This window comes from Habropoda laboriosa, unplaced genomic scaffold (genome assembly GCF_001263275.1).
Source record: "Habropoda laboriosa isolate 0110345459 unplaced genomic scaffold, ASM126327v1 scaffold269, whole genome shotgun sequence".
In the NCBI taxonomy this organism is placed as follows: domain Eukaryota; kingdom Metazoa; phylum Arthropoda; class Insecta; order Hymenoptera; family Apidae; genus Habropoda; species Habropoda laboriosa.
Genome location: NW_017100417.1, coordinates 126132 through 138596, shown reverse-complemented (window position 1 = coordinate 138596; position 12465 = coordinate 126132). Strand labels below are relative to the sequence as shown.

Sequence of the window (12465 nt, the reverse complement as noted above, 5' to 3'; positions counted from 1 at the left end):
GCGTACGTCCGACACTGAGATGTCTGTAAATATTCCTACGTATAAGTTTGAGAGCCCCACTCCGCCTAATTTAGGGTATGCCTAATCGTTTCCGCATTAGGCCCACATTCGTCTTTAGGCACGCCTAACTGAAATTCTAGTCGGGATATTTATGAAATTTGAAATTGTCTTCCTTCAATTAAAAGTACACATGAACATGTGACAAAACATATTTTTTAAAGGGATTTCTATTTAAATAATTTAATTGTTCTGGCGTTACTATTAATGCTTACGATAAATAAATAATACAGATTCGTGTGGCACTATATTGACATTAATACACGAGAAGGAGTATAGTTCAAAGAACTTTTTAATAATATATTTAAAAGCAGCCTGAGACAAATCACTATTATTAAGCATTTAGAGCTCATTTAATTATAATTGCTTATCTCTCGTACGGCATGGACAGTTGATAAATATTTAAAGATGTTCGTTTCACGTTGATATGCAAGCACGGATTCTCGTCTCTGTAGAAGAATTGAGCTTGAGCTCGTCTATTCTGTATAAGAATTTAATAGTATCACTGCCGGTCATTGTCCACTCTCTGTGGATCGATTCGATTTTCTTTTTTTCCCGTGGCGTTTGACACGCACCTACATATGTACATTATGTAATGTTCATGCGGACTCGACATTTGCATCCACAGCGAGCTAAATAGAAAATTTGTCGACTGTAAATAAAGTTTTTATTACGCGGAATAAATACAGTACGGTGTTATTGCTGGGAATATCTCGCAATATCTCTGTCGATATGAGATAAATCGATGAAATAAATGAAACTAACAATAAGTAAATCAAAATAAATATAAGTATGAATAAAAATCAGTGTTTAAATTCCAATTGCAAATCTTAATATAGCTTTCTCATGATTAGAACTAACGATTAGTGGAACATACAACGTCTTTTTAATTACGTTTTAATATTTATGTAAATATAATGTTTATCTTTGAAAAAAGGTAATTTAAAATACTTTGTTCCTAACAATAGAGCATTTCATCGTATATGAGTATTCAATAAATGTTCCTTAAAGCATTTTAATTCAAATTAGGAATTTGTAATATTTCTTAAAACGTTACTAATTAATTTTCTATCGTTGACTTAAAAATCAGAAATTTTTCAGAATTTTGCGTTATCGTTTATGTGTTACTTTTGTCGAGAAGGAAGATTGAAAGTAGTCTTTCAAATGCAATATTTTTATGAGCATTACACTATTCTAGTATGCAACAGTGTAATATTATAGTTAAAAACGATTGTAAAGTACTATTTTGTAAAGTAATAGTAAATATAAATTTATGATTGATTAATTATTATTTATCAATATTTACCACTGCTTTAATATTAGACAGAATTTATTTTAATTTACTTTTAAACGTAAATCACACAAATGGGAGAAAAATATTCTTTGTATGTGTCTAATTTCAATAATTTAACGAATCAAATTTTTATATAAAATTACTAACTAACTTTTTTTTGTAATAGCGTTGTAATATTGATAACGTAAAGCTCAAGTGTTTCATGAAATATGATATAATTAAGAAGAAATGTTTAAGTCATTAACTTTATTAAATCTTCTCACTTTTGAAAAATTGAAATCGTGTTGTGAACTCTATAGAAGCTAAAATTTTGTTAAACTAAGGCGTAATAGTTCTCCAATATTGTGTTAAAATCACCCTAAAATGATGTTGTTTGATAGTTCTTACACTAGTTTTATAAGAGTATATTTACAAGCTTTAACGAAATTAAATGCCACTATTGAAGTAATTATAACTCTATGAAGTAACACTTAATAGAGAAGAAATTTAAATTGCTCATTTTCAATAATATTAAACAAAAATTATGCAACATATATGATACACATTTTCAACAATTCATCGATCAAATTTAAATTGCTCATTTCTAATAATATTAAGTGAAAATTATAGTATTTATATAACACACATTTTCCACAAGTTTTATAGAATATTTTATAAATACTTGCTCTTTACATAACAAACAAGTACGTAAAATTTTACTGTGCTTACTTTTGCTCCTTGTAAATACTTCTTACTATGATCAACGAAATAGAATATTTATTGTTAACTGTATTTACGAAACGATCAAAGACCTTTCGAGTAACGAAATGTGGAACGATCAAATATCTTCGTTAGTGGGAGATCTAATGCCGTGCTGGCATGCCACGTTACTTTAAAGCATACAGTACCTGTCAACCGAAACAATTTCGTTGGATTTAATATACGTGACACAGGGAGAACAACGAACACATAAAATTACACCTAAAATATGAGATGTTCGAAGGGGTAAACTGCGACAAAGATTCTATAGAAAACTACTAAATTTTAACACATAAACGTTATCAATATTCTTGCATACAAATACTGTACAATTTATTAAACAATATTCCAGAGTACTGAAAATATAATAGCAATTTTATCTCAGGCATACAGATATTGATAAATGTTATAAATGTGTCTTTTAGTGATCAAATTATAAAATAAGTTATTATTAACAATAACAGTGACATTTTATTATAGTACCAATTTTAAGAGAAAACAGAACCTATTCATTATTCCAAGAAAAAATTGGAAAACCCTGCCGCTACTCGAACAAAATAATCATTACACTTACCTGACCGCAGCAGAGTCATTCAGTACCGCAAAATCGTGGAGCAATACATGTTTGCACGAACATCCATCGATCGTTCATTTAGCACATCTTTCAAGGATACTTTTTCCCGCGTAAAGTAATTCATACACGCAACAGTGTGCACTTATCGCGAATCATTCTTCCTCGAAAGACGCTCGTTTTGAAAAAACAACAAGTAACCACTTTGCGACGCGATTCAACGGCATAATCGATAAAGCTATGAGAACAACCCGAGTGGTGTTTGCGATATTCGATCATAATTAACAAAATATCGAAGACGTACGTACGAATAACGAAGCACTCGTTAAATTGAAATAAGAAACACCGTTAACAACACTCGTCACGTGAACTTTTTACAAGGTTCATCCTTCCAACGTGTGTATATTCCCGATTTTCGAACGGAGAACTTTCGTTTCCTTTGGTCTCGTGACGACAACGGTTGTGACTTGAACGAAAGGTTGGACTTCACTCGAACAGTTAACCGTGATCGAGGGCAGACATTTTCGAGGGTTGTGGAAGAGCGCACCACTTCACGTGGCCGCGAACGCCGCGCATGTGAAGGGGTTGTCTCGTTCAACCCCCGAAGCAAACTCCATACGTTTCTATCACGTGTACGCCGTGTAACACCGGTTATCCCCTCCACAGGTTGCCGAAGGTGCATCCACCTTTTCCTCTCAGATCACACATTTTCGCTCGATCATTTCGAACGTGTGTCCTTCGCGTTGCGTTGTATTTTTTCTTTTTTCCTTATCGGGTGATTGATCTTCGGTGACGGTGAACTTAGGGAAACGGTTAACAGGCGAAGAATTGCGGTGTTTTCTTCTTTGTTTCTGTTGACGGTGAACTTAGGGAAACGGTTAACAGGCGAAGAATTGCGGTGTTTTCTTCTTTTTTTCTGTTGAAATCATTTCGAGCGTGTGTCCTTTGCGTTGCATTTTTGTTTTTCGGCGGGTGATTTATCTTCGGTAACTGTGAACTTAGGAAAATGGTTAACAGGCGAAGAATTACAGTGTTTTCTTCTTTTTTTCCTGTTGAAATCATTTCGAACGTGTGTCCCTTGCGTTCTGTTGTATTTTCTTTTTTTTTATCCGGTGATTTATCTTCGGCGACGGTGGAATTAGGAGAATGATTAACAGGCGAAGAATTGCGGTGTTTTTTCTCTTTTCGTTTGTTGAAATCGTATTTTTCATGCGAAGGTAATGTTATTTTTAGCTTAGAAGCAAAATGTGTTGCATTAATAATACACGTGAAGGTAAAGTTTATGCAAATCCGTGCTGCGGATTCTGCGGCAGTTTATTAAACACTCTGGAAAGGTGAAATTGCAATCTGACGTACTGTGCACACCGATGGTTAGCTCTTAATGTTACCTACGGACCTTGAAACAATCGCTAATGTGCAAGAACTGTTTCGATAAGGTAACTGCAATTTTTAGACACACCGTTTTAAATGTTTCTGCGGTATTGAATACATTTTAGTTGACAAGGATTAATTTGGTGAAGCCAATGCGTGAAATATTTTCACCTAAATTTGTGTGGTACCTTTTTTTCAAGCAAGAATTATCACTTTTATTGCGAATAAATTAGTTCACAAGGATTAATGTATAGAAAGTTTTAATCTAAATTTATAAAGAAATTGTATACTTCTCTTTAAATTCAGTATTTTCACTTTTATTGCGAACAAATTACTTCACAAGTTTTAGTGTATAAAAAGAAACGTATAAAATATTTGGAAAATAAAGAAATTGTATACATTTCTTTGAATCAAGAATTTCCACTTTTAATCTGACTTTTACGATCCTTTCTCCTGCAATTATAAGCAAGCAAATTTGTCGTTAAAATTCTTCATACATTATAACAACAGTTGCTTGAAAGTTAAGTATTCTACGATAGGAAATAGTAATTTCTTCACTTCTAAAGAAGCATATTAAAACTAGGTATAATCTCGAAAACAATCTTTTTCACGCACATATTTTCATTGTTACCATTAAGCTCAACCATTGTTATTATCTTCCTACATGAAATTCATACAAATGACGCTATAAATCGTGATTCCCAGTAATTTGTGTCTAATAATTAACATTCGTTTATTTCATATCGCAAAATGGTACATTAAGCTATCGCAATTGTTCATCCACGTTGCAAAAGTTTCAACGATACTTCCAAGTTTCTGCGAAAAGATTGCGAATTATCGACGTAATATCAAAAGGCAGCGTACACAACGATGAGTCAGGGACTGAGAAGTCGGTGTAGCAGTAGCTACGCACCCCTTAATAAGGAGGGTTCTTTAACGCGGGGGTCGCGTGATTTGTTTGCCACGGAGAACAAATTTCGAAGATAAATATCTCACGTTCGATTTCTTTCCTAATCACTGCACGTGATAAGCTCGTTGTAATTAAAAGTGTCGGAGTAACTTTAGAAATTATATCTATATCAACCGTAACACCGTACAAGTATACTTCGAAGTTTCGGCTTTTCCACGCGTTCTTCTTTTGCACAATCGTGTTAACGAAAATAATTTTTCAACATACACATTATTTTTTTTCTAAATTAGAAGTGAAATATTAAACGTACGTTTGATTTTATAGCATACATGGTATCTACGTGAATTACAAAATTCTAATCCAAATTTAGAAATTCCAGGATACTTCTTTCGAGTTTATTGCAATTTTCATAATCCTTCTCCTCTTGCAACTAATAAGAAAGCAAATTTATCGTCGAAATTGTCGCTTACAAGTATTCATGAGTAGTTATTATATCCAAGCGCACAAACTCAAGAGTCAAATATTTTTTTCTAACTTATTTGAAATATGAAATATGAAGAATGTGTTGAATATGTAACACAGGCGAATGAAGCTTACTCACGAAAACGTAAATACATTCTAGGTCATGCACTGCACCCTTATGACGCACTGTTTAATTGACATACTATGCAAATTGCACGAAACATTTTAATAAAGCTTACGAACCACCTATGTTTGTATAAAAATCTTTTTCTCAGTTATACCTGTAGAATAGACAAAGTTTGATCGGAAAAAAGTTGGGCCACCGTGTATATCGTAGTGCAAATGGGAAGAAATTAACATTCCAAAAGACATGAATTTATTTGCTAATTTAAAAAGTTCCACGATAAGAGGTAGCAAGCGAAAAATGTGCGGCTAACGAAAGCAACGGAATGAGGACATTTGGAGAACTGTTATGGCGTGTCGAGCTTGCGGTACGTACACAGAAAGGGCCAAGGCATGCAAATTGCGCGTAGAATAAATGCATCGCCGCGAGTGTCGTAGTAGCGTGAAACAGTATCGGCACTAGGAACGATATAACCCTAGGAAATAACGATTATTTATCACTTACTAGGATATACAGCGTAAAAAACATGGCAAGCACCTGCTGTACGAGCTAATACAGGACACTTTTTATGGAGTGATTAACAGTGTAATACGTATTCGAAGGTGAACGCAAACATCGCACGCGTGCGAGTTGCAACAGTGAATCAGAGTTGGGTGAAATTTAACGAAAAAGTTATTCGAAATGCTGTTTTAAGTAGTAGATGTTACGTATCGGATAAAATGCTATTTTAAATAGCCAGCGAAATTACGACAGGTAAAATATTTTTATTCTAATAAGCTCGAGCATAAAATGAAATATCTTAACCTGGTATTTTAAATGTGTACTTTACATGTTTCTCGACGACGAAAGTAAGTTGAGAAAGGAAACGATATGACATAAAAATCGTAATATTTGGAAAAGTAAATTTATATTTAGTTCAAGCACGATTTTTCTCATGTATCAAAGTAGCTGCATTGCTGAAAATTTTTAGCGCTTAGGCTACTCCCTTAATTGCGAATAATCTAAAAGTAAATGAAATATTTCGAAATAAAGCTTGACTACTTTGCATATTCTCTGAAGAAAGGGAAAGATGACGATCCAAAAGTAATAGCAAGAGAAGGAAACAGATTCTTGCTAGATTAGGATAAAAAAATGTGCAGGATATGCGAAGGAAAGGAAGGAAGGTGTAAACATTATTTGAAAGAATGGAGAAGTCGAGGGATGTCTTGGAAAGAATAGGCGAGGGAAGGTATTGCGAGGAAACGGTGAACTGATTACGAGAATTAGAAAAGGGGAAGAAAGGTTGCAATAGAACAATACCAAAGCTTACTTAATAGAATAGTAAGTAATATAGATTAGTATGTAAGAGTAAATAAAAGAAGAATCTTCAGGAATTGTAAAGCAAATCCTATTTCTGGGCTGAAGAAGCCGAAATAAACTTAATAATATAAAACAGGGATGTCGAACTTCTTTCCATCCGAGAGCCACGCGAGTCTGGGCTCTCCAGCCTGTTCACCCACTTCTTTTCCTCCAGGAGTTGCACAAGTCCCGCTCCATATTTACGGCCCTGGTAGTGTCAGCTACGAACGAGGGACTTATCCGGGTGACTAGTCTGCTGATGGTGGGGCTTGTGCAGCACCCGGAGGAGAAGTTCATCCGAGTGAAGTAGGGGCCGTTCAGCTCGCGAGCCGCCAGTTGGACACCCCTGATATAGAATAAGTATGTATGGAAGAATGAATCACAGGAATTGTAAACCAAACCCTATTTCTGGGCTGAAAACCCCGAAATAAATTAATAATAATAATATTTTCCATATTCTCCAAATAAAATACTATTTTGAAAAATGTTCACATCAAAAATAGACTATTTACTATATGAAACAATATTTTTCCTAGCTCTGCAGTCATTTTTAATCCGTTTCCTTGCCTATCCAAAGAAGAACGAACTGTCGCGTTGGATTGCCGGCGAATGATTAACGACAACTTCGTAATTCAATGATCTACAAGCGAATATATCAGCGGAGAAGTGTGAAAAGATTAATCAAGACGATCTGTATCATTTATTAGCGCGTTCATAAATTACGCGGACTTTCTTATTCGTTTAATTTCGCGTATATGGCGAACACCTGCTCCAGCAGTTTCAATCAATTAAGGATAGCTACGCTACTGATTTTAGTGGAAACGCTAGTAGGTTATTTCGCAGACAGTCTGGGAGCCAGTGAAGGGTTGAAAAGGAGCGGCACGGGGGAATGGCTCGAACACTGACCAGTCGGTTATATAGCTAGCAGAGATTAGCATAAGGTTGCACGCGAGGCTGACGTTCAGGAATACGATAAGGGAGTAGGTGGCCGTTTCCTCGGCTACCTTACTTCTCAACCTACAAGCGACTGTGCGTATGACTTCTGACTCGCTCATTTTCCGTCTCGTAAAACGTACACCCTTATGACAGCCCTTATTTACAGAACTCCGCGTCTGAAGTGCGAATCAAACAAATCGTTATGGAGGATATTGTACACGCTCATAATTTGTGTATTAAGGCTAGAACAATCGGAGTTGAGTGCGATAAATTTTTGCCAATTCTGATACATTTAGGTAAGACTGTACGAAGAATTTTGAAATTCGAATGATTCGTGTACAACTATTTCTATATTTCAACAAGAGTCACTGGATACTTGAAAAAAGGCATCTTAATAATTTCTGTAATTTATGATTTTTGTCAATCTCCGTATTTGAAAATCTCAAAAAAATTCTGAGGCACTTATCGAAGGTCTCTACTGTACTATTCAGTTCGTTAAGTGAAATTTTTATACCTTTTTTTAATAAACATAAAAATTCGTTTCGAGAAGATCAGATTGCCTACGGAGGGTTGATATTACATACCGGGTGTCCTAGTTTTTCCCGATCAAACTCTGTCAAACTTTGTAGGTATATTCTACGGGTATAAGTAAGGAAATTTTTTTATATAAGCATAGGCTGTTTGAAGCTTTGTTAAGAAGTTACAAGAAAAATACGAAGAGAATGGTAACGAATTTGCGGTTACTCTGATACAAGGCAAGAACGGGATTGGCGAAAGTTACATTCATCATCTTCAACGATCTGAGATCGTAAACACAGCTTGTATAAACAGAGTAGTGTACATATCGTTGATCTATTCCTATTTTGTTTCATAACCGCACATGCATTACTATTCCCTTCGTATTTGGTATTGTTGTCATGCCTTTTTAATAAAGCTTCAAATGATTTATGCTTATATATCATTTTTCCTTATTTACACCCATAGAATATACTGACAAAGTTTGATTGAATAAAACTGGAACACCCTGTATATTGTAGAATTTTAACTTTTAATTGTTGTTTTAATGACGTTTCACTCTTGAACTTTTATTAACTTAATTGATATTGCTCTAAAATTAGTTAGTCATTTTTATTCATTTTTTTCCTTATTTTTCACCGTATAATATTAACTAAAAAGAGTGAGGATGACCTTCAAGTATCCAAAGTGCCTTCGCTTCTAACGATAATTTCAAAGATGTTCGCGTGCGTTGATTAAAACGGCACACTACGCAAAAAAAAAAATTCGATCAATCTTACAAAGTATGATTCACGAAAGCACGAAAATTCTGCGAAAAGCATCTTTATCCATATTTTCATTCAACAGACTTGACGTTAAGAAAAAAAAATAATCTCCGTCGCATAAAACTAGAATCTCGAGATCAAGCTTAAACCTTCAAACTCAACGACGTACACCTCAGATGTTGGCCATGAAAAGCGTATCTTATCGAGCTTTTTTGGGCAAAACACAATTAAGATTCGGACAGTTTTGCGGTTAATTCGAGGATGGCGTGTAGGGTGAGTGTAAATGTTAAGAAGGAAACTTTCGTCTGAGCCCACGGGATTGTGGTAAGGGTGAAAGAGACCGAGAAGTGTAACTAACCCATCGAGGTCACCGGTACGTACAGACGGTTAATTTGCATTTAAACAATGGATTCTTCTTTCACGGAGTATTTCGTGCCGCCGATATTATCCGCAACAATTCTCTCCCCCCGCCCACCCTGCGATAGTTCTCTCGCAGATAGCGATCTCGCGAAGGAAAAAAAAATTCCGCAGGAAGCCACGTAGTCGATCTTAATCGAGAATAATTCGAAAGGATCATCGTGTCGGTCGCGGCTCAGCCCTCGATCGGGTTGAGTGCTGTCGCACTTTAATATTATGCGACCCAGTTAAGGGTACACACGAGCAAGATTGTTCCGGGGGTTTGGCTTTATTCTACACGCCCGGTCATCACGTTCTAATTTACAATCGCTCAACGTGAGATAGCACTTTTTATGTATGACTTCAATACACCTGACATTGTTGCACGAAGGTTTTTTTTTGATCGAACGGTTCGCCGCATGCCTTTGTCACGTTGTGTCACAGTGTTTTTGCTGGGGAAATTATGCGTCGGTCGATCGGGTTTTGCAAATACGTCGTTTCGTGGTTCATTGAGAAACGTGGAGGTGTGAAAGTGTTGGATGAGTATCGAGATGTAGAAGAAACGGAATGTAAACAGTTGGGCTTGTTAATTATTTGTGCTGTTAGGAATTTGTAGAAATTTTGCGAGATGTGTGCTATTTTGATGTTTATATGCATACACGAATGTTAGCAATTTGAAGAATTTTCTAAGGAATTGTTTTATCGTTCACGTCAAATTGATCTTCACAACGTTAATTTTCTAATGTGTAAGGAGATTTAATATTGATGCAAATTGGCAGGTGATCCCAAACTTCGTGCAAGGTATGCTAATAGCCAAGTGGACTAGTGATTAATGGTACTAAAATTGGAAGTATTGTATCATGCATGAGGGACACTGTAATGTGGTTCTCGCTTTTTGGCATGAACTACTGGCGATTTCGGCTTCAAAATGAAGAATCAGTCGTGTCCTGCTAACTGCTTACCTTTTCTTAACCAATTAATATCTAAAGTTAGATTTGTAATATAAGTTTTAACAACGAATGACAAAGTTCGTTATATTTTCTTAATAACGTGGAATAACAGTAGTAAATTTCACGATGACAGAATTTATATTCGGAGATATACTCAAATTGTCAAATTACTCTAAGCTATTTTCAACCATTTTGCTAAAAAATTTAGGATACATTGTAGATCCACAAGAGTAACTAAATCTCTCAAATTCCTAACTGTCAAATGAAGGCTTTGCTGGGATCTTTTTCGCTAAAAAAATTTTGAACTTTTCTGGGATAATTTTTAATTCGATTGTGCAGCAAGTGAACCATCTTTAATAAGATAAAATGAGATTTACTGAGCAAATATTCTTTCTAACGAACTAGTCAACAAATGTTAAAGAAATGTTGCAATTACCATAGTCAATGAAAGGAGAAAGTTGGAGCATCGCTGAGCTAAATTTTTATTCTTCAGAGGAAGTATAAAGGTATACAAAGGTATGTAGTATGGGATGTTGGTGTGCAGAGATCATTGATAAATTTTATTTTACACAATAGTTTTGATGTACTTGGGAATGAGATTCGTTGAAAATAATTATTTATATTTTACTCTAGGCTCGGATTAAACTGTAACCGTAAATAAATTAAATAATACGGCTTCGATAATACAAAATCTATGTCGTTATCCTTTTAAAATAAATATTAAATATATGCTATCGTATGTACGAAGTGAGACTATTTACATGGATAATTCTAAATTTACACTTCCTACGAACTTATTAATATTAGCACTTAATTAAACATCTTTGTTCGAAGTGTTACTGTCGTTGTTCAATTATAGCTCCGTTGTTTCAATTTTCTTACCAAGAGGATTAACTATCGCATTTTGTGTTCGATATAAAGATGAATTTCGATGGAAGTTACTTGGCATATCTGGAATACTCTCCACGCTGCAATGAAAATTTATTATTAACAATTAGAAAATACCAATTATATTTTTTTACATAAATTCTGGAAGAATAACGCGCCTGTTACACCTCTATATTCCAAGTTTCCCCATTTCACATTATATTAGCGAATTTTTTTAAGATTGTTTAATTTTCCAGAGATTGATTTAATTTGTTGACTAATGAAATTTTCATGAAAACATATTTTTCACGAATTTGTTACAATGAAACTTCGAGACAAGAATTAAGCCTGACATTTTACTCGAAGGATTTTAGGAAAGGAATATCTGATTAGGAAAATTATTGAAAAACATAATACACGAACGTATAAATAATCGTAAGATATATTTCTATTTATGTAAAATGATTAATTGTTTCATCAATTGAATTAGTATAGAATAAGAAAGATTTACCTTGAAATGGAAGACACTCTTGGCTCAATAAAATACGGTTTATCGTCGTTTCTTTGGTCTGCATTGACTTCGTTCATCATTTCTTCGTTGTTCAGTGCATTTTCATCGAGAGAATCCCTCTCGGATGTGTGACTGATCGACTCGTCACTTTTGAACCATTCGTTTTCGTAAGCATGCATCCATATGGGATTAGAACCCTCTACGCTATGCTTGTTTGTGTTGGGAACGCGTCCAGGACCTCTGATAAACTCTGCGTCTGATGTACCTTGAAAAGGAAAATTAAAAAAAAACATTTTTACCTTATTCTTATTTCAATAAACAAAAATAGCTAATAACGCAGCGAGTTTCTTCTTGTGTAACCTTGTAGCGATTGTTCAGAGCTCGCCTATCAGCCCTTATTCAAATATTTAGAAATAAAAGGTACATCACTGATTTATTTATTTCGTAAGATTTCGCAAACGTTAATCATGATACATTAATCTGAAATGCTTTCGATATTACTTATAACCGTATTTTAAATTGTTCGGAGATAAGAAAAGTACTTACGTGATTTATTGAAAAGTTTGAAATAAATAACAGGGAAAAGCTTTTTTAAATTATGCTTAATTACCGATTTAAGTATGCAGAATATCGTTCGTACGTTGCACAATATGAAGTAAA

General features: G+C 34.6%; 1 protein-coding gene across 1 annotated transcript in view; it reads right to left on the bottom strand.

Moving 5' to 3' along the window:
• LOC108575482 overlaps positions 1-12465 on the bottom strand; it is a 78754-nt gene that overhangs the window by 26205 nt on the left and 40084 nt on the right. The window contains exon 23 of the mRNA XM_017938301.1: positions 11806-12070. Within this exon, the coding sequence (XP_017793790.1) occupies positions 11806-12070 (265 nt within the window). The remainder of the gene's footprint in view (positions 1-11805; positions 12071-12465) is intronic.